At 35.6% G+C, this 19,749-nt stretch overlaps 1 protein-coding gene across 1 annotated transcript in view; it reads left to right on the forward strand.

The window, feature by feature from the left end:
• CHM (CHM Rab escort protein) overlaps positions 1 to 19,749 on the forward strand; it is a 218,496-nt gene that overhangs the window by 190,300 nt on the left and 8,447 nt on the right. The window contains exons 13-14 of the mRNA XM_016213295.2: positions 4,988 to 5,086; positions 18,507 to 18,664. Of these exons, the coding sequence (XP_016068781.2) occupies positions 4,988 to 5,086; positions 18,507 to 18,664 (257 nt within the window). The remainder of the gene's footprint in view (positions 1 to 4,987; positions 5,087 to 18,506; positions 18,665 to 19,749) is intronic.

Here is a 19,749-nt window from a genome sequence, read left to right on the forward strand (position 1 = left end):
CTCAAGTTGATATTCAAAGGTGTTTTCCGTTAAATTCTATTGAGAAAGTACAAGCTGACTCTAGAGTTACTTTGGAATTTTTCACGGGTGTATTCAAAAACCAAATTGTGTGCCCATATGTCATCAAATTCAGTTCCTCATTTGGTACCATAAAGAAAATGTGTTTCTGAACTTTTCTATCTCATTGACACAGTCATATATTCTTACTGGGACTATATTACATAAGTTATATTTGGCCTTTATACCTATATGAAAGAAGTTATGAGCCACATTGATCCCTATACAGTGGTACCTCGGTTTTCGAATATCTCTGTTGGCGAACATTTCAGTTTACGAATGCTGTAAACCCAGAAGTCAATGCTTTGGTTTTCGAACTGGCCTGGGAAGTCCAACATGCCACACGGCTTCCACTGAGGGCAAGATCCTGAGGCCTAGCTGTCGGCTGTTGATCCCTTGGTTTTTTCCAACATTTCAGAACTTGAACAGTCTTCTGGAATGCATTACATTAAAAAACTAAGGTACCACTGAATATAAATTATGTATTCCTAGTTAGGTTGCACTACCAAATGCATTTGCTGACTAGCCCATACATAAAGTTTCTATAAATGTATTTGGAACAATTTATGCCTACTTGTATAGAGTGAATGACTTCTGTGTGTGATAATCTCAGAAGCTTAAGGAATAGATTTCCTAGTTTTTTCAGCAAGCATTTACTTAGATTTTACACTCATATTTGTAATGCCGTCAGCTTTTGGTTTAAAGTCTGTCATCATCAAAAGCAGCATGGCCAATGAGAAAGGCGTTAGATTCATAAAACTTTAGAACTAGAAAGAGGTCTTGTGGTAGATAAACTAATTCCATCTCTTTCATTTAATAATGAGGATGCTGAGGCCAGAGAGAGAAACTGATTTGGCCAAGTCTATACAGAGAGGAAAAGTCATACCAGATCTGTATAACCATCCTTTAGAATATCACCCTGCTGCTGAACATTAGACTTTTCACTGTCACTTTCAAATGTGCTCATTGTTGTACAAATTCTGAGTAGAAATCCTACTTCTCATATGTTGAATAAAAAAACAAAAACAAAAAAAAAACACAACTTGTAAGAGAACAGTAGCTTATGACAGATCAGTGTTCCAAACCCAGTTTTAGAGAACTGAAAGTATGTTCTTATTTCTAGTTTGATGATGATGTCTACTTCTGAATGTCAGAAGCTCTTTGTTTCAGTGGTGCTGTTTGTGACTGGCACTCCATCCAAGTTTTTTCAAGCATTACCCTTACATTCTATGAATTAAAGCTTATTTTGCACCAAGGTTTCTTTAATGCCAACACAAATCTAAGTATATTGCAGACAGAGGAATTGTGACAGAGAACACATTTTGTTGTCTTTTATCCCATTAAGCCTTTAAGCAGTTGCTAAATGAGTTAAAAGGACCATAGTTTATAAAAGGTAGAGTCAGGATTTAAAATATTTTCTTGGAGCCAATTATAATTTCACTTATTGATGCCAGTGGGTAGCATTTCCACTTCTATTACGTCTTCAAAATCTTAATAGGTGTTAATTGGTACTAATGAATGTAATACTTTTAGGAAAGTGCTTCCCCATCTGATCTAATTTGTGGTTATTTTTAGCATTTATTGAGCAAATTAATGCTGTGGAGAAGAATTAAAGTTACAGGATGCAAAGAAGCATTTTTATACAGAGATAAATTTTAGTAGAAATGTGACATTCTGTAAGTTTGGTTTTGTGATTACCTTAATGCTTAGGCCTTTAAACTTTTTCTCATGTACCCCTTGAACACTAACAAGTTGAAATATACAAATTTTTGTTATATTCAAATAATTGCCAAGAATGTAGTTTCTAACTTTATAAATATTGATAAATAATAGTAAAACTATAATATCACTTTTTAAAATGTATTCAGTTGAATTAAGTACCAGAGATATTTGATGCCCATTATCACTCATTTAAAAAAAATACATGGAAATAGAATTAGTTTTTAAATCTTCTTGGGCAATAAGCTTCTGGATTAAACAATACAATTATTATTTGGATAAAATTAATCAAACTATAATATATTATAATTTCAATAAAGCATCATTAAGCAAATAAATTTATTAAAATGCATTGCTGAATAAAGTGGAAGGAGGCTGGGCTGAGCATCTGGACAGTAACTTTCTTACAGTTATTGTACCTAGTGAAAAGTCCTCTTGTAGCTTTGTACACATCCTAGTTTTATGACCGCTGCCTGATGTGACAGGCTGCACCTTGGACAGGAGATTATTAAATTACCCAACATTATTTTGTGACTAACAGCAGACACTCTAGAGGCAGCCCAGGTGGACTTGAATTCCAGCTCTTCCTTTTGCTAATTGCATAGCTTTGGGAAATCTGCTTAAGTCCACTGTTCCTGTTTTCTCCCCCATAAAATGAGGATAACAGTTGGCTTTTGCATAGGTGAAGTGAAATGATACTTCTAACATGCTTAGAATAGTGTCTGACAAATACTGGTTAGCTGTACAGTCAATTCTGCATAATCTTTTAAATTCTTTTGAGAATTTTATAGGTAAATCTTAAAATGTCTGTGAACATTTCTCAGGCAGATTTAAATAATTTAAGGATTATCCATTGATACTTTTCTTACCTCTATCCTGGTCGATTAGATAATTTCCTACATTTCATATAAAAGTAGGACAATTTTCCCCACGCATGTGTATGCATACATAGATTCATGGGCATGCATATGTCTGTTTAAGCCTATGAGTACTTAATGTCTGCCTATGACAGGGAAGCAAATCATATTTAGCCACAAATATTTATTGAACACACTATGACAATTATATCTTTACAAGAAAAAAATCAACTCTAAAACTTGCCCTGACGAAGGGCTTACAAGAAGTATGAATGTTAATAAGCCAATTTTAAAAATAATCTGATTTTTTTAAAAAAAATAACATCAGTAATCTTTCTGATATGAAGAGAAGTAGTGAATTCAGAGTAACGGATACAAGGAAGTGACATAGGCAACAGGAAAAGTAGGATAGGTAGGGAGAAAAATTAGCTACTTATATCTTAAATTTGTAGATAATAATGTAGCATCGATGTGACATCAAGGTATAGATATTAGAATTCGGGTTATGAATTTCTTTAATTTTTCTTTCTAAGGATTGCTATAAAAATTATTAAGTACAAGATGGTTATCTGGCTTCACTACTAGAAATTTCTGCTAGCACTCCCTGAACTGAACTCTGTTATATTGTTAGGAAACATAAAGGATATAATTGCTCCAGTGTATTTCTTTTATATATCCTGTTTTATAGAACCAATAGTTTACCATTAAGATATTTTTCAAAATATACTTTTTATATTTATGTGTATCTCCTTTTTCCCCTAGTACACATTAATTGAATAGGAAAGAACTGGAAAACTGAGAACTTTGACATGAACATTGGTATTTTATAAGACTGTGAGATGAGGAGACAGGACAGTTTCTCTTGAGTGTTATATCAGGTATTTTTGCCTTTGTAGTTCTCTGCTCTGTTTAATTCAGCAATTTTCTGAAGAGTTTAAACTCCCTCCCACCAAAGTTATATAGCATTTGAAAAAATTAAGTTAATTGGGAATAATTTTGCTGTGAAAGTTATACCTTTTGAAATAATTAGTATCATACATCCTACAATGTCGCAGAACCAATGGGAACCTTTGTTAAATTCATGTAAAAACATTGCTTAATTAAGGTAGATCTTTTATTAGGTCATAAGTAAGGCAGGAACCCTCTTAAAATATCACTTACTTTGGTGGACCTGGAAAAATAAATACTACAAAATGTGATTTTTAGCACACATGGTTATTAAGAGTCCTTGATTTATGCTTAGATATATATAGAGAGAGAATAGTTGACTATGGAGTGAATTTTAATAACAAGATTCCTGTTTGATTTTGGTGCTCATGATAAACTTTGAACTATCTTCCTGGATTAAAAAAAAAAGTCTAGCAGTCTGAAATAAACTTTTAGAAAAGAAGTGGGTGTATTTTTCTACTGGTGTTTTGGGAGATGGAATTTCTCAGTATATACTGTTCTCAAATACATTCTTTCTGCCATTAACCTATCCCTCCAAGCCCTTTCCAGGACCATAAGAATTTTTCCCATTTAAGGATCCCTTTAGCCCTTTCTTTCAGTACATAGAATTTTTCGTCCCTCCTTTACCTCCGTGTGTAGGCCCTTAGGAATTTTAAATGAATTAGGCTACAGCATTTCACTTCTATGAAGGGCTATTTTTAGTACATGATATTCTCTAACCCAAACATTCTCTGACGTCTGAGCCCTATGATTTTATAAATGCAAAAGGAAGTGATTTGGAATTTCAGAAAATAGTATAGACTCTTTTAACTTATGCTATTTTATGAACTTTCAAGTAGATGTATGATTCAAACTAAGCCAACAGTATCCCCCCAAAAAGTTTCTTAGAGAATCCCATAATGAATAGATGATTAGTTGTTAACTTATCAGTAAAGTTTGTATAAATGGGTTCTTCTGTCTGACAAATATGAATTGTTCTCTAGGTAAATAAATACTTCACTTTCAGTCTTTTTTACACAATTATTTTGCTCAGCAGTCCTTTATCAACCCTCTTTGGGAGTGTTATGAAGATAGCTTAAGCTCTTTCTATGAATAAATGCTTTCCTATGCTTTTCTACTCTGCTGGTTTTACAAAATGAACCAGCAACTGCTGCTGCTTCTTAGGCCTTAGTGTGCTCTATCATAGTTGTTAGTTAACACATATTTAGCTATTTAGTTAACAAACACAGCATATTGGTATGGTTTTTACATGTCCCCCTATCACTAGATTATAAATTTCTTGAAGTCAGGAGCCATGGCTTGCTCAGCTCTTTATTTCCTATGGAACCAGCTTAGTGCCTTGAATGTGAATACCCTGTAAAATTCGTGGTAAGCAGGAACTCAAAAAAAATTTTTTTTTTAAACAGATTTGGTTCATTTGACTTGTACATCTTCTAAAACAGCAAGAGAAGATTTAGAACCAGTTGTGCAGAAATTGTTTACTCCATATACTGAAACGGAGATAGGTAAGAAAATAATCATAAACAATATTCATGATGGAAAGGTAACGTAACCACTTCACTCCTCTTAAATTTCTCATGAAGGTTTCTGCAATCTGAACTGAAATGTGAAGTATTCAGTAACAATGCTTACATGTTTTATTAGGATGATTGAGCACATTCTTATCCTAAAAATGGGAAAATATTCACTCTAATGGTAAAGGAAGAATACACATTACACACATAACTTATGTAATTAAGTGCAAAAAATGTACATTTATATGTGTACATACACCTGTGCATAGAAAAAAGACTGCCAGGAAATCTCAATTTTGGCAAGTTTGGAAACAATTTTTTTCTTTTTAAATTTTCTTTATTTTACAGGTGTTACACAGAGCATAAATTCCTTTATCAGAAAAAGTGATCTTCATTTATGAAAAAAACACATTGGTTCAACTGAGAGATTAAAATATTAATTGAACAATGTAGTAATACTTCCTAACTAATGTTTTTTAAATGCATAGTTTGTTAGTGATCTGATAAATATTTAGTTCTTAAAATAGATATGCCACCATGCTCCTTATTCATGGTGGAAAAATGCTTTTCAACCACAGACTTTTAATTTTATCTCCCTACATCATAGGATAGCTCTTGTAGTTCTGAATGGAGCAAATTGTAGTGTATTTTGTATGTAAGTGATCAAAAAACAGCGTAGTGAATCTTAATTTATATGAAGTGAGGGTGATTTTCATTTTAAGATTTGCATGTCCACTTGAATCATGGCCAGTTTCCTCATTGATTCATATATCTTCATTTCCTTTGGAGGTTACAGTTGTTCAGAAAATCATTTATTTACTCCTACATATTATTTCCTTTTAGTTCATCTCCTATGTGTCTTGTTTTCTTAATACAGAGATAGCATGTAGATGGTCATTCATATTTACATAAGAGCAAAAACTGGTTTGTTCTCTGGAGCTAATAGCAATATAAATTAATTAACTTCTCTTTTAGCTTACTGAATAAAATCCTACAATCTAAAAATTTACTTCACTTTAGTTTGGAATTTGATTTGTTTCATATTTGTATTTTCTTCATTGGAAAGTCTCATGTAAATGTTTACATTATTGTTAAACATTTGCCTGCAAAGTTATGGTACATGATAATATTTCTAAACCTAATTTGGAATCATAGTTTTATCCTTGGTTTTAATTACTTTCTTTATAAAAGCTCTGAACTCCTTTATTTCTGAAATTTTAGATATTTTTTATTTTTATTGTGTGGTAGTCTCAAATAATACACTAAATTTGAATCTTGTATCATTGTTCTTCACTTTTTAAATGCATTTAATTTCCCTTTTTTTAAAAATCAAGTGAGGGAAATTACATGTTCATTACTTAGCATCCTCTAGCCATTTTAGATTTTTAAACATTAATCTTAATGTTGAAAGTGATCCCATTTTGAAATGATGTATTGTTTAGGACCTGAGTGAAATTCTTTAGTAAGAACTATGTGCTCAGAGGGGTCCTCAGGTGCACCGAGGCACTGAAAAGCTAGTTTTCACTGACATATAGGCCTTTTTATCATCAGGATGAGGTAGTGGTCATATTTTAATTAAAATGTCAGAACAAATACTGTTGGAGTTATTGAAAATGAATCACCAGATAAAGCGAGCACTGGGCCATGGCAGGTCAAAGAGGCAAAGTCACCTGGAAAAGAGAACTCAATTCATTTTCCTGCCTAAATGAGGAAGCAGGAACTTTATGAGCAATATGAACTTTTAATACATTAAAGCACATTCCTCTCTGTAGCAAAAGCACCTATTTTTACAGATTGATGGCTTTTATTATTATGTTTTGATTGACAGTGATATGAAACCTTATGCTTTAGAGCATTGTAAATATTTTTTTTTAAAGTGTGTGCCAAAGAAATAACTTCATTTGAGCTTATTTTTTTCTTTTTATTTGAATTCTATGTTCTGTGTAGTGCTATGCTTCATAAACCTTTGTGTAAGTCAGCCTATTTACTGGACAAGGAAGTTTATTTATTGTGAAAGATAATGTTCTCTTCTCAAATATAGTACTTCTTTGCCATTGTATCTGAGAAATTCAGTTGGGTTGTGAAGATTTTCACCTATTCCCTCTCTCTTTTTCGCATTTGAGGTGTCAGCCAGAGCTCTTGACATATGCTCTGTCTGAAGAAGCAGTTATACTAATACTTCCAAGAGCCCTACCTCCCAGGCCTCTTTAAGAACATCAAAGATCTCTAAACCCTTCCCTACTACTAGTCCAAAGAAATTTCAAATGTTTTATGCTTAATGAACCTGATTCTGCAGGTGAGAAAATTAACTGATTGCTCATGATTCACATATGCGTTGATTCTTCCAGACATCCTTCAAAGCAGTGAGCAGTCTCACTGATAGAACTGTCCTATGTGGTTTTTTATTTTACCCAGGAAATTGAGATTTTTTAATATGAACTGAAGCAAGAATTTCATTAATACGGTATCTTAAAATGTCTACAATGTGGTATCATCACTGCATCACCTTCTTTCTCTTTTTCCCTCCATTGTGCATGGTGTGTGGAGTTACCTCATTCCATCTCATTCATTTCCTATCTCAAAAAAGCAGCACTTCCTAAACACAGAAATTCCCCTTATAAAAGGGATATGTTTTTTATTAAATATATTGGATTGACATTGGTTAATAAGATTATATAGGTTTCAAGTGTACATTTCTATGATACATGGTCTTCCTTTTGCATTGTGTCCACCATCCAAAGCAAGTCATCTTCTGTCACCATATATTTGGCTCCCTTTACCCTTTACCTCCCCCACCCCACTTCCCTCTGGTAACTACTATACTATTGTCTGTGTCTATGAGTTTCAGTTTTATATCCCAAGTGAGTGAAATCCTATGGTTCTTAGCTTTTCTGATTGACTTATTTTGCTTAATCTACTCAAGGTCAATCCATGTTGTTGCAAATGGCAGTATTTCATCTTTACTTATGGCTGAGTAGCATTCCATTGTATATATATATGTGTGTGTACCACATCTTCTGGATCCAATCATCTATCAAAGGGATGTTATTTTGAAATTGGTGGCTGGTAATGGTGTTAAGTAATTGTTGGACTGAGAAGTCAAATGTCTTATCTTAATTCCTTTTTGTATTTGTTTCCCCAAGCTCCTGTTCTAAATACCTATTACTGTTCAGTCTTTCACACTAATTGAGTGAGCTATTACAGATAACCAATTTTACTTTTGGCCAATTGATATATTCCTAGCCAAACCTCCACAACCTTAATATTTTTTGATAATTGTGTACTTCACAACTACATGTTATTTTTCCAGCTCTCTCACTGCATCTCAAAGAAAGATGAAGCAATTGTATGCCTCTTTGAGGGTTTTAAGGTCAAAGCCTGATAACTCCTTTGTATCTGGAGTATTTATCTTCAGCCTATGTCAACTTTTCATCTTCCTCATGGTCTCTTTTTCAAAGCTTCAACCTCTATGAAATTTCCTTCCTATAAATTATTGGATTATTCATTTTCCCCAAATGTTGTTTAGTGAAAACCCTCCTCTGACCTGGACCTTTCATGAAATACAAGCTCTTTATGTACGCTCAGAAACAGACTGGGCAATATTAAAGGACTTCTAGATCTTAGCCCACTATTCTGCAGTGCTCCTGGAGTCTGATGTTAGAATTTGTAGGCGGAATGTTTAATTATCTTCCTGTAAGATTAATGAAACTAAACTCACCAGTAAATATACTAAGAGCCATATGGTTTTTGTTGTGAAATATGAATTCCTTATGACCCTTTATTTTGTCAGTAAATAGGTTTTGCAACCTATAGTGTGCTTACCTGAAGTTAGTGATGCCTTAGACTCATAGATCTTAGTATTAGAAAGGGATATCTTAAGGGATCACTTTTTACATACTAATAATTATGGATTTTTCAGGATGAACTAGAAAAATAATGTATTTGGTATTCTTGTAGTAGAGATATTTTAAATTAAATACCATAAAATCCTGTTCATCCTAAATTGGGGAATGGGGTATTCTTGTTAATTGAATACTGCAGTTAGCTGAAAATTTCTTTATATTGATTACCAATTTAACAATAAGACTGAATCAACTAGATAACTGTACCTTTAGCATTTTCTTTATGATTCATAATGTGCCTCATGGTCTTGTGTAATCTTCATATACATCCATTATTATATAGAAGTTGAATTTTTGTTCAGATTCAGACTAAAGAAAGTGATATAGTCAATAAATATTTTAACAGCAATATTTTTGTTTTCAACCAAGTAAAATTTAATTATAACATTTCTAAGGAAGAGAGACAGAAAAATAATTATTAAGATAGCAAGGAATAGGCTTTAGGTATTGAGGTAAATAAGGTTGGACCTTTTATTAAGCATATCATACTTTCATTATACCTAAAAACAGGATTAAAATCAGTTCAGAAATTATTCATTGAGCATGTGTTGTGTGCTAGCCCTGTACGAGGGGACATAAAAAGCAGAAAATTAAGGACTAAGTCTATTTTAACTGTGTATCCCCAGCTCCTCGCCCAATCTCTAACACACATAATATACATGCTTGATGTTAAATGAGAGAGTGTGTGCTAAAATAACTTGCAGTCTCCAACCTAATTTCTGTTATTTGTTTGTTGGTTCCAATTAATTTTGTAATCCAGTAGGGCACAGTGAGAGTTAGGATATCGAAGTTTTAATCCCATATATGCTATTTTTAATGACAGCTTTATTGAGATATAATTCACACACCATACAGTTCACTCATTTAAATGTAGTATTTAGTGTCTTTTAATGTATTCACACAATTTGTTCAGATATCACCACAGTGAATTTTACTATATTTCCATCACCCCACAAAGAAACTCATATCCAGTAACATTCATCCCCCACTTACCCCCATTTCCCCAGAGCCCTAAGTAACCACTAATTTACTTTCTGTCTCTAGATTTGTCTAGTCTAGACATCTCATAATGCTGTTATACCATCGAATGGCTATATAATTTTTTTTATTGTTCAAAATATTAGATGTCCCTTTTTCTCCCCATTGACTCCTTCCACCCTGTCCCATCCTCCTCCTCACTCCCTCACCACACCATTGTCTGTGTCCTTGGGTTATACATATATGTATATAAGTTCTTTGGTTAATCTCTCACCCTCCACCCACCCATCCCACTCCTTCCCTCTGAGATTCCTCAGTCTAATTAATGCTAACATATCATTGCATCTGTTCTATTCATCAATTTATTAAGTTCTTTAGACACCACATATAAGTGAGATCATACGATGTTTGTCTATCTCTGCGTGGCTTATTTCACTTAGAATAATATTCTCCAGGTCCATCCATATTGCCCAAAGGGTACTAGATCCTTCTTTACAACTGCATAGTATTCCATAGTGTAAATGTCCCAGAGGTTTTTATCCACTCATCTACTGATGAGTACTTGGGCTGTTTCCAGATCTTAGCTATTGTAAATTGCACTGCTATGAACATAGGGATGCAGATATTCTTTATGATTAGTGTTTCAGGATTCTTAGGATATATTCCTAGAAGTGGGATTACTAGCTCAAAAGGCAGTTCCATTTTTATTTTTTGAGGAACCTCCATACTGTTTTCCATAGTGGCTGCACCAGTCTGCATTCCCACCAGCAGAGTACCAGCCTTACCCTTTCTCCACTTGCTTGCCAGTACATGTCATTTGTTGATTTGTTGATGGCAGCCATTCTGACAGGCGTGAAGTGATACCTCATTGTGGTTTGAATTTGCAGCTCTCTGATGATTAGCAACATTGAGCATTTTTTCTTATGTCTCTTGGCCATCTGTATGTCTTGTTTGGAGAAATGTCTATTCAGGTCCTTTGCCGATTTTTTAATTGAATTGTTTGTCTTCCTCTTGTTGAGTTGTATGGGTTCTTTGTACACTTTGCAAATTAGCCCCTTATCAGATACATCCTTGGCAAATATGTTCTCCCATACTGTAGGATTCCTTTGTATTTTGAGGCAATTTTCTTTTCCTGTGCAGAAGATTTTTAGTTTGATGTAGTCCCATTTGTTATCTTTTGTTTCTCTTGCCCTAGGAGATGTATCAGTGAAAATTCCACTACCTGAAATGTCTGTGACTTTACTGCCTATGTTTTCTTACAGGATTTTTATGGTTTTTGCAACTTACATTTAAGTCTTTTATCCATTTTATGTTTATTTTTGTGTATGGTGTAAGTTAGCATTCTAGTTTCATTTTTTTGGATGTACCTGTCCAGTTTTTCCAACAACATTTATTGAAGAGACTGTCTTTACTCCATTGGATACTATTGCCTCCTTTGTCAAATATTAACTGACCATAATGGCGTGGGTCTATTTATGGGGTCTCTGTTCTGTTCCATTGATCTATATGTCTGTTATTATACCAATACCAGGCTGTTTTGATCACAGTGGCTTTGTAGAACAATTTGATATCTGGTAAAGTGATCCCTCCAATTCTGTTCTTCTTTCTCAAGATGGCTGCCACTATTTGGGGTCTTTTTTGTTTCCATATATATTTTTGAAATGTTTGTTCTAGCTCTGTGAAATATGCCTTGGTATTTTAATAGGAATTGCATTGAATCGATAAATTGTTTTGGATAGTATGGACATTTTAATGATATTCTTCCAGTCCATGAACACGGTATAGTCTTCCACTTGTTTATATCTTCCTCTATTTTTTTTCAGTGACCTGTAGTTTTCGTTGTCCAGGTCTTCAACATCCTTGGTTAAGCTTATTCCTAGGTATCTTATTTTCTTAGTTGCAATGGTAAATGGTATCGTTTTTTTAGTTTCTATTTCTGGGAGTTCAATATTGGTGAATAAAAATGCCATCAATATCCAGATGTTAATTTAGTTTCCAGCTACCTTGCTGAATTCATTAATGAATTCTAATAGTACATTGAGTTTTTAAGGTTTTCTATGTACATTATCATGGCATCTGCAAATAATGACAGTTTTACTTGTTCCTTCCAATTAGGATACCTTTCTGTTTTCTTCCTGTCTGATGGCTGTGGAAAGGACTTCTAAATACTATGTTGAATAAGAGTGGTAAAAGCGGACACCCCTGTCTTTTTCCTGTTTTTCAGGGAAATGGTTTTAGTTTTTGTCCATTGAATATGACTTTGGCTGTAGGTGTGTCATATATGGCCTTTATTATGTTGAGGTGTGTTCCCTCTATTCCCACTTTGCTGAGAGTTTTTATTGAAATTGGGTGCTGGATTTAGTCAGTTGCTTTTTCTGCATCTATTGATATGATCATATGATTTTTGTCCTTCATTTTGTTTATGTGTTGTATCACATTTATTGATTTGCAGATATTATAGCAGCCTTGCATCCCCGAAATAAATCCCACTTGGTCATGGTGTATGATCTTTGTAATGTATTGCTGGATCCGGTTTGCTAGTATTTTATTGAGGATTTTTGCATCTGTGTTCATCAGGTATACTGGCCTGTAATTTTCTTTCTTTGTAGTGTCTTTATGTAGTTTTAGAATTAGGATGATGCTGGCCTCATAAAAAGAGTTTAGGAGTTTTCCCTCTTCTAGAATTTTCTGGAATAGTTTGAAGAGAATAGGTGTTAATTCTTCCTTGAATGTTTGGTAAAACTCACCTGTAAATCTATTTAGAGCAGTACTTTTGCTTGCTGGCAGTTTTTTGATTACTGCTTCAATTTCATTAGTTTTTATGTTCCTATTCAGGTTTTCTGCCTCTTCCTGATTCAGCTCTGGAAAATTGTATGCTTCTAGGAATTTTTCCGTTTCACCGATGTTGTCCAGTGTGTTTGCATGTAGTTGCTCATAGTATTTTCTTACACTTCTTTGTATTTCTGTGGGGTCAGTTGTTATATCGCCTCTTTCATTTCTGATTTTATTTATTTGGGTCCTCTCTCTTTATTTCTTAGTGAGTCTGGCTAAAGGTTCATCAATCTTATTTATATTTTCAAAGACCCATCTCTTGATTTCACTGATTTTTTGTCGTGTTTTTTTAGTCTCTATGTCATTAATTTCTCCTCAGGGCTTTTCTTACTGTTTGCATTCTAGTTATTTTGCTTGTTGTGTTAGATGGTTTAGTAGAGCCTTTTCTCGTTTTTTGAGTTATGCCTTTACTGCTATGAACTTTCCTCTCAGAACTGCTTTTGGTATATCCCATAGAATTTGAGTTGTTGTCTGTTCATTTTCGTATTTGTTTGTTTGTTTGTTTTTTTCCAGGAAGTGTGTGATTTCTTCCTGGATCTCATTGGCAACTCATTCATTGTTTAATAGCATGCTGTTTAGCCTCCATGTGTTTGAATATTTTTGACTTTTTTTATATTGGTCGATTTCTTTTTTTTTTTAATATATCTTTATTGATTTCAGAGAGAGGAAAGGAGAGGGAGAGAGAGATAGAAACATCAATGATGAGAGAGTCATTGATCAGCTGCCTCCTCACGCCCCCGACTGGGGATCGAGCCCACCACCCGGGCATGTTCCCTGACCCGGAATCGAACCCCAATCGCGTGGATCCTAGGTAGACGCTCAACCGCTGAGCCACGCCCAGCTGGGCTATATTGGTCAATTCCTAGTTTCATGGCATTGTGATTCGAGAAGACGCTTCCTATGATTTCAGTCGCCTTGAATTTGTAGAGACTTTCCGTGCGCCCTAACATGTGGTCTGTTTTTGAGAATGTTCCATGTACACTTGAGAAGAATGTATATTCTGCTGCTCTGGTATGAAATGTTCTATAAATGTCCATTAAATCCATTAGGTCTAGTGTTTCAATTAAGGTCTGTGTTACCCTGTTGATTTTTTTTCTTGATGATCTGTCCCATGATTACAGTGGGGTGTTAAAGTCCCCCACTATGCTTGTGTTGCTTTCGCTCACCCCTTAAAGTCCACCAAGAAATGGTTTATATATTTAGATGCTCCTCTATTGGGTGTATATATTTATAAAGATTATTTTCTCTGGTTGGGTTTATCCCTTTGTTATTATGTAGAGACCCTCTTCATCTCTTGTTATGGTCTTTTATTTGGAAGTTTATTTTGTCAGAAATAAGTATTGCTACTCCAGCTTTTTTTTTGTGTTGATTTGCCTGGAATATTTTTTTCCATCCCTTTACTTTTAGCCTGTGTGAATCTTTTACTGTCAAGTGGGTCTCTTGTAGACAGCATATTTGGATCCTGTTTTCTTATCCATTCAGCTACCCTGTGTCTTTTGATTAGAACATTTATTCCATTTACATGTATGGTTACTATTGGTATATACTCATTTAATGCCATTTTCCCCATTTATGCTGATGTATGTTTCTCTCAATATTTCTTCTTTTTCTTAAAGCAGTCCTTTTAGCATTTCTTGCAATGCTAGTTTGATAGTACTGAACTCCTTTAACCTTCTTTTGTCTGGGAAGCTCTTTATTTCACCTTCAATAGCCTTGCTGGATAAATCAGTCTTGGTTGCATGTTCTTGCTTTTCATTATTTTGAGAACTTCATTCCACTCCCTTCTGGCCTAAAGAGTTTCTGTTGAGAAATCTGCTGTCAGCCTTATTGGGGGTCCCTTGTAGGTCACTGCTTGTCTCTCTCTTGCAGCTCTTAATATCCTCTCTTTGTCCTTAACATTTGCCATTTTAATTAGGATGTGTCTTGGAGTGAGTCTCTCTGAGTCCCTCGTTTTGTAACTCTCTGTGCTTCCTGAACTTGTGTGGCTTTCTCCCTCACCAGCCTAGGGAATTTTTCTGTCAATATTTCCTCCACCAAATTCTCTATCCTTTGCTCTCTTTCTTCCCGCTCTGGCACCCCCATGATACAAATGTTTTGCTTCATGTTGTCCCAAATCTCCCTTAGACTGTCCTCATGCATTTTAAGTGTTTTTCTTTTTGCTGCACTGATTGAGTGGTTTTTTTCCTTCCTTATCTTCTAAGTCACTTATTCTATCCTCTGCTTCATTGAGCCTGCATTTAATTCCTTCCTGCGTGTTCTTTGTATCAGATATACTATTCTTCATTTCTACCTGATTCTTATTTTTGATATTTATCTCTTTTTTTATGTTTTCACTAAGTTCCTCAACCTTTCCATTAAGTGTCTTGTTGTTCTCATTAATTTCCTTGAGCATCTTTGTAACCACTACTCTGAACTCTGTATCTGATAATTCACTTAACTCATCTCCTCAAGTTCTTTTTCTGGTGATTTTTCCTTGTCTTTAGTTTGGAGGTTGTTTCTTTGTCTCCCCACTTTGGTGTTTCTTAGTGTTTGTGTCTATATATTAGATATATTTGCTACTTCCCAGTCTTGTGGGGTGGGATTTTGTAGTGTATGTCCAGTGTATCCCAGAGGTGTGTTTTCCGTGTACTTCTGAGCTGTTTACTCTAGGTGTATCCCTTTTGTTGGTGTCCCTTTTGTGAGTTCTTTGGGCTCTCTTTTTGTGATTAGATCTAGATTGTTGTTGACCCTTTCTTTGGAGGACTCTCCTCTCAGGTTGACTAACTGTGTGTCTCAGCCTCAACCACATCATGTGAGCTGTTTTACGGGTGCTGGCAAAGCAAGACAATACACGACCAAACTGCCAGGAAACAGGCAGTGTCTTATAAAATATCCTGACAATCACAATGAAAACATCCGAAGTGAAAGTATAATTGGGAGAGTAAAGTGAGAACACAAATGTTAATGCAAAAGAAAGAAAAACAAAGAGGAAAAAAATAGAGAGTGAGAGAGAAAAGGATTTTATTGCTAATAGTAAGAAAAACGAAAAAAATAATAATATTAAACTAAAATAAAAACTAAAAAATTGAGAAGCTACTGGTAGGTAAAGGGGCAGAGAAAAGATTCTGGAAGAGGTTCAAGCAAAAACTTAAGGGTAGAGCGTAGGAATAGTAAAATAGTTTAAAATGAAAAAATAAATATACAATAAGGAGACAGAAACAAAAAACAAAAAGACAGGAAGATAGAAGGGAGAAAGAGAAAAATTTTAAAAAGTTATGCAATGGAATGAGAAGAGAGAAAGAGATAAAGCAAGGGCAAGGAGGGAGTCCAATAAGAGATATGGGGGAAATAATAGAGAAAAGTAGTAAACTTATTGGTTATAATGATAATGTCCCAGCAATTAAGCAGAGAATATCAAGAAAATCTTGATTATAGAACAAAAGACAAAACATGGCAAAGCAAAAAGCAAATACAAAAAACAAGCAAAGCAAAACAAATTTTAAAAAAATGAAAACTTTAAAAAAGAATTTTTTTTCTTTTCTCTCTTTTTCCTAAGGGGAAAAAAATGTGAATCAGGTGAGTTTTATCTGGGCAGCTTATGTTGCCTGTGACTGACTGTTCTATATACTGATTTCAGTTCCCTGGGAAATCTTCTGTATAAGCTAATGTCAGGAGCTGTCTAGGTTTGGCTCTGGTGTTTTAGGTAGTTGGCTGATCTGATGCTCTCTGTGGACCACCTCCACTTGTCAGCTCCCACTTATGGTTGCCTGTTCTTACTCCAGTCTTCTGAAGAGTCTTCGGGGTTCAGGCCAGCTAGTATAGTTTGGGATATAGTTCTCCTTACTTAGAGGTTTTGCTGTCAGGCACTCATTGTGGGGAAGTTATTCTCTGCTTCAAAGCCAACTCCTCAGTCTCTACACTATCCTCCAATTCTAGTTCTCCATACAATGGCCTGCTGCAGTTTCAGATTGATTTCAGTCTGTTACCTTTTCTATATGGGCAGTTTCAGCAGCCTGGGCTCAGTGAGTTCCATTAAAAAAAATTCCGGTGAGCACTTTTCCTGCCCTGCCCCCCTCAAGGATTTTAAGCTTTTCCTGCAGTTCCCAAACAATAGAACCTGAGAGTCTTATTCTTCTAATGTCATTCTGTGAGGTGTTCTCCCTTCCCCCCCAGGACTGTACCCTGAGGGTATACCTGGGGCTTTGGTGATCTGAACCAGTCCCTTTCCTGTTCTGGGTGGTACTCCTAGCCTGCAGGAGAGGTAGGCTTGCTCTGCCCCTCCTTTCCCAGATCTGGTTGGCTAATTGTAGGGGGCGCTAATTTTAAACTCTCCACAATGGAGATATAAATCTCAGCTTTCTCTGATCTGTCTCCGGAATGCAAGCCAGGAAGGTGGAGACCCTTTCAGCAATTAAAACCTCAAAAGCGCACAAAGCAACACATAAGCACAGAATCCACCCTGCAAGGTCCCTTTGCCCCCATGCCTAGGCACCAAGCAGGAGGGTTCACAAAGTCAGCCCCATGCAAGTCTCCTGCACAGCTGATCTCATTGAAGCTGGGGAAGCTCCTTTCATACTGTCCCGGCACCCCTCAGGCTGGATCAGAAATCCCAGAATCGCGAGCTCAGGTGGCTGGAGAACCAATCCTCCCCACAGGCAGCTCCAGTCTGTCTCTCTTGGTGGGAGGGCTCTCTTCCCCTTCCTTGCACCACACAGATCAAATGCTTTCTGGGATTCTACACAATGCCTTACAGAAAGGCAAAGAGTCCCTCTATGTGGCTGCTCAGTGCAGCCCTCTGGACCCTTTCTATTTGGGAGCCACACACTGGGACTGCCTTTCCTATGGTCAGCACTCTGTGTGAAAGGCACCTGTCACGCCCGCCATTAGAAGCTTTGTTTCACTAGAAAGATGTGATCCCCTCCTCGCAGGCACGCTGTACCCCTCCTCGCAGGCACACTGTACCCCTGGGTCCCTCTGCCCTCCGCTGGGGCTCTCCTCCCTTCTCTGCTCAGGGTTTGAGATCCCCACTTTTGGATGCCAGTCCACACTCCTAAATCGAGGGAGATTTGCAGCCTTTAGCCCTGGGGCCTCAGAGCCCAGCACTGGCTTCAGGGGGTCCTCCCTCTTTCTACGCCCCCTCCTTACCAGACTCTATGATGTTTCTTCAGTGCTCCCTACTCGAAATATGTCCACTCTGGGATATTTCTAGGGTTTTCCCAAGCTAGTTATACAGTATTTTAGCAGTAAATCGAGTTCATGGCTGGAAGCAAGGGTGCTCTCCTTGTCACAGTGCTGTCATCTTCCTCCCTTCAAATTGCTGTGTAATTTTTAAGGTAGTTTCTCCATGTGATTCATAAGAAAACCAATTTATGTTATTGTCTTTAGAGGCATAATTTAAGTATGAATGTAATCATAAGCTCTTTGATACTGGTGAGGAGAAATGATAGAAATCCAAGAGAACACAGTTGGGGTTAAATCTAAATAACTTACTAATAAATCAAATTAATTTTAGAAATCTAACTTGTTTTAGGTTGAAAAGCCATTGCTTGAAATATGCACATATATTAGAGTATGTAGATTCATATTTACTATTGTTTACATATAAAGCTCTGATGTACTAAAATATATTGTCATGACTTTGTTAGTAATTGACTTCATATTGTAGTAATTGACAGGCATATTGTGCTTTAGATGTAAGTAAAATTTATGTTTACATTTAGAAAATGAAGTTGAAATGCCAAGACTTCTATGGGCTCTTTACTTCAATATGAGAGATTCTTCAGACATCAGCAGGAACTCTTATAATGATTTACCATCCAACGTTTACGTCTGCTCTGGTCCAGACTGTGGTTTAGGAAATGATAATGCAGTCAAACAGGTAAGGCTGTTGGTGTTTTTTAGTCCCATGTTAAGAAGTTGGTGTGGTAGGGAAAGTGAAATGTTTTTTTTCTCTGGGAGATGGGAAAAGAGACTAGAAAAGTATATCTCCCATTTAATACCACCTTTGCAATTTGCAATTTGCCCTTAAAGTTTTTTCTATGAACAACAAAGCTACTTTAAATACAGTTCTCTAACAGATATTTTCACATTGTTGAATATAATGATCAACTACAAGAGATCATTTATGAGTTCCACTGAGGGACTAAGAATGGAAAATGCTACAAATACACATTGAGAAAAATGAGTTTATAATGCCAGTGTTTTAAAGAAACATTGTTTCTAATTTAAACTGTCGGTCTATCAGTGTATTATTTTGAAATTCACACACTTTTTTTCTCTGTCAACCTGAGTCATTTAAAAAGGAGTATACCTAGTAAGACATACAAAATGGAATTTTAAAATGGTCTTAAGGCATTTTCTTATCTTGAAAAAGAACATGTAACATAGTTTTTCACAATTAATGTGATTCCCTTAATGTTTTGACACAAGCCAGCGTTCCAAGAGCTACTATAATAGTTGCTGAGGAATGTGTTAAATGAAGGTGGAATTTTGTGACAGTTCTCCTGGGTAGGGCTATAAAGAGGTACAGGGCAGGCTGACACAAACTGCCTAAAGTAAACTATGATTCCATTAAGCTGAAGATTCATATGCATATACAAATATACTTCTCTGCACTTGACAGAAAGTGAAGAGCAGAAAATATCATTTTTTGAAGTACAAGTCTAAACTTTTGAAAGACATAGTTGGCATATCTGTCAGTTGAATCAATAAATGGATAATTTAACATTGTTCTAAGACCACAAAAGGAAATTTCATTCCCACTGGTGACAAGGATTTTATAGGAGCAAATGGCCTCAATGAACCTTTAATTTTTAGTCATCGGCAAGGCCATGATCCATACATTTAAAGTTTTCACCACAGTCTTTGTTTCTCATCTTCAGGGTCTTATGGTGATCCTAGATAATCATATTTAGCCAGTAGTTACAAAAGCAGGAAGTCACAACTTCATTCATCATTCATTCT

The sequence above is a fragment of the Miniopterus natalensis genome, chromosome X (assembly GCF_054644295.1).
Source record: "Miniopterus natalensis isolate mMinNat1 chromosome X, mMinNat1.hap1, whole genome shotgun sequence".
Lineage (NCBI taxonomy): Eukaryota > Metazoa > Chordata > Mammalia > Chiroptera > Miniopteridae > Miniopterus > Miniopterus natalensis.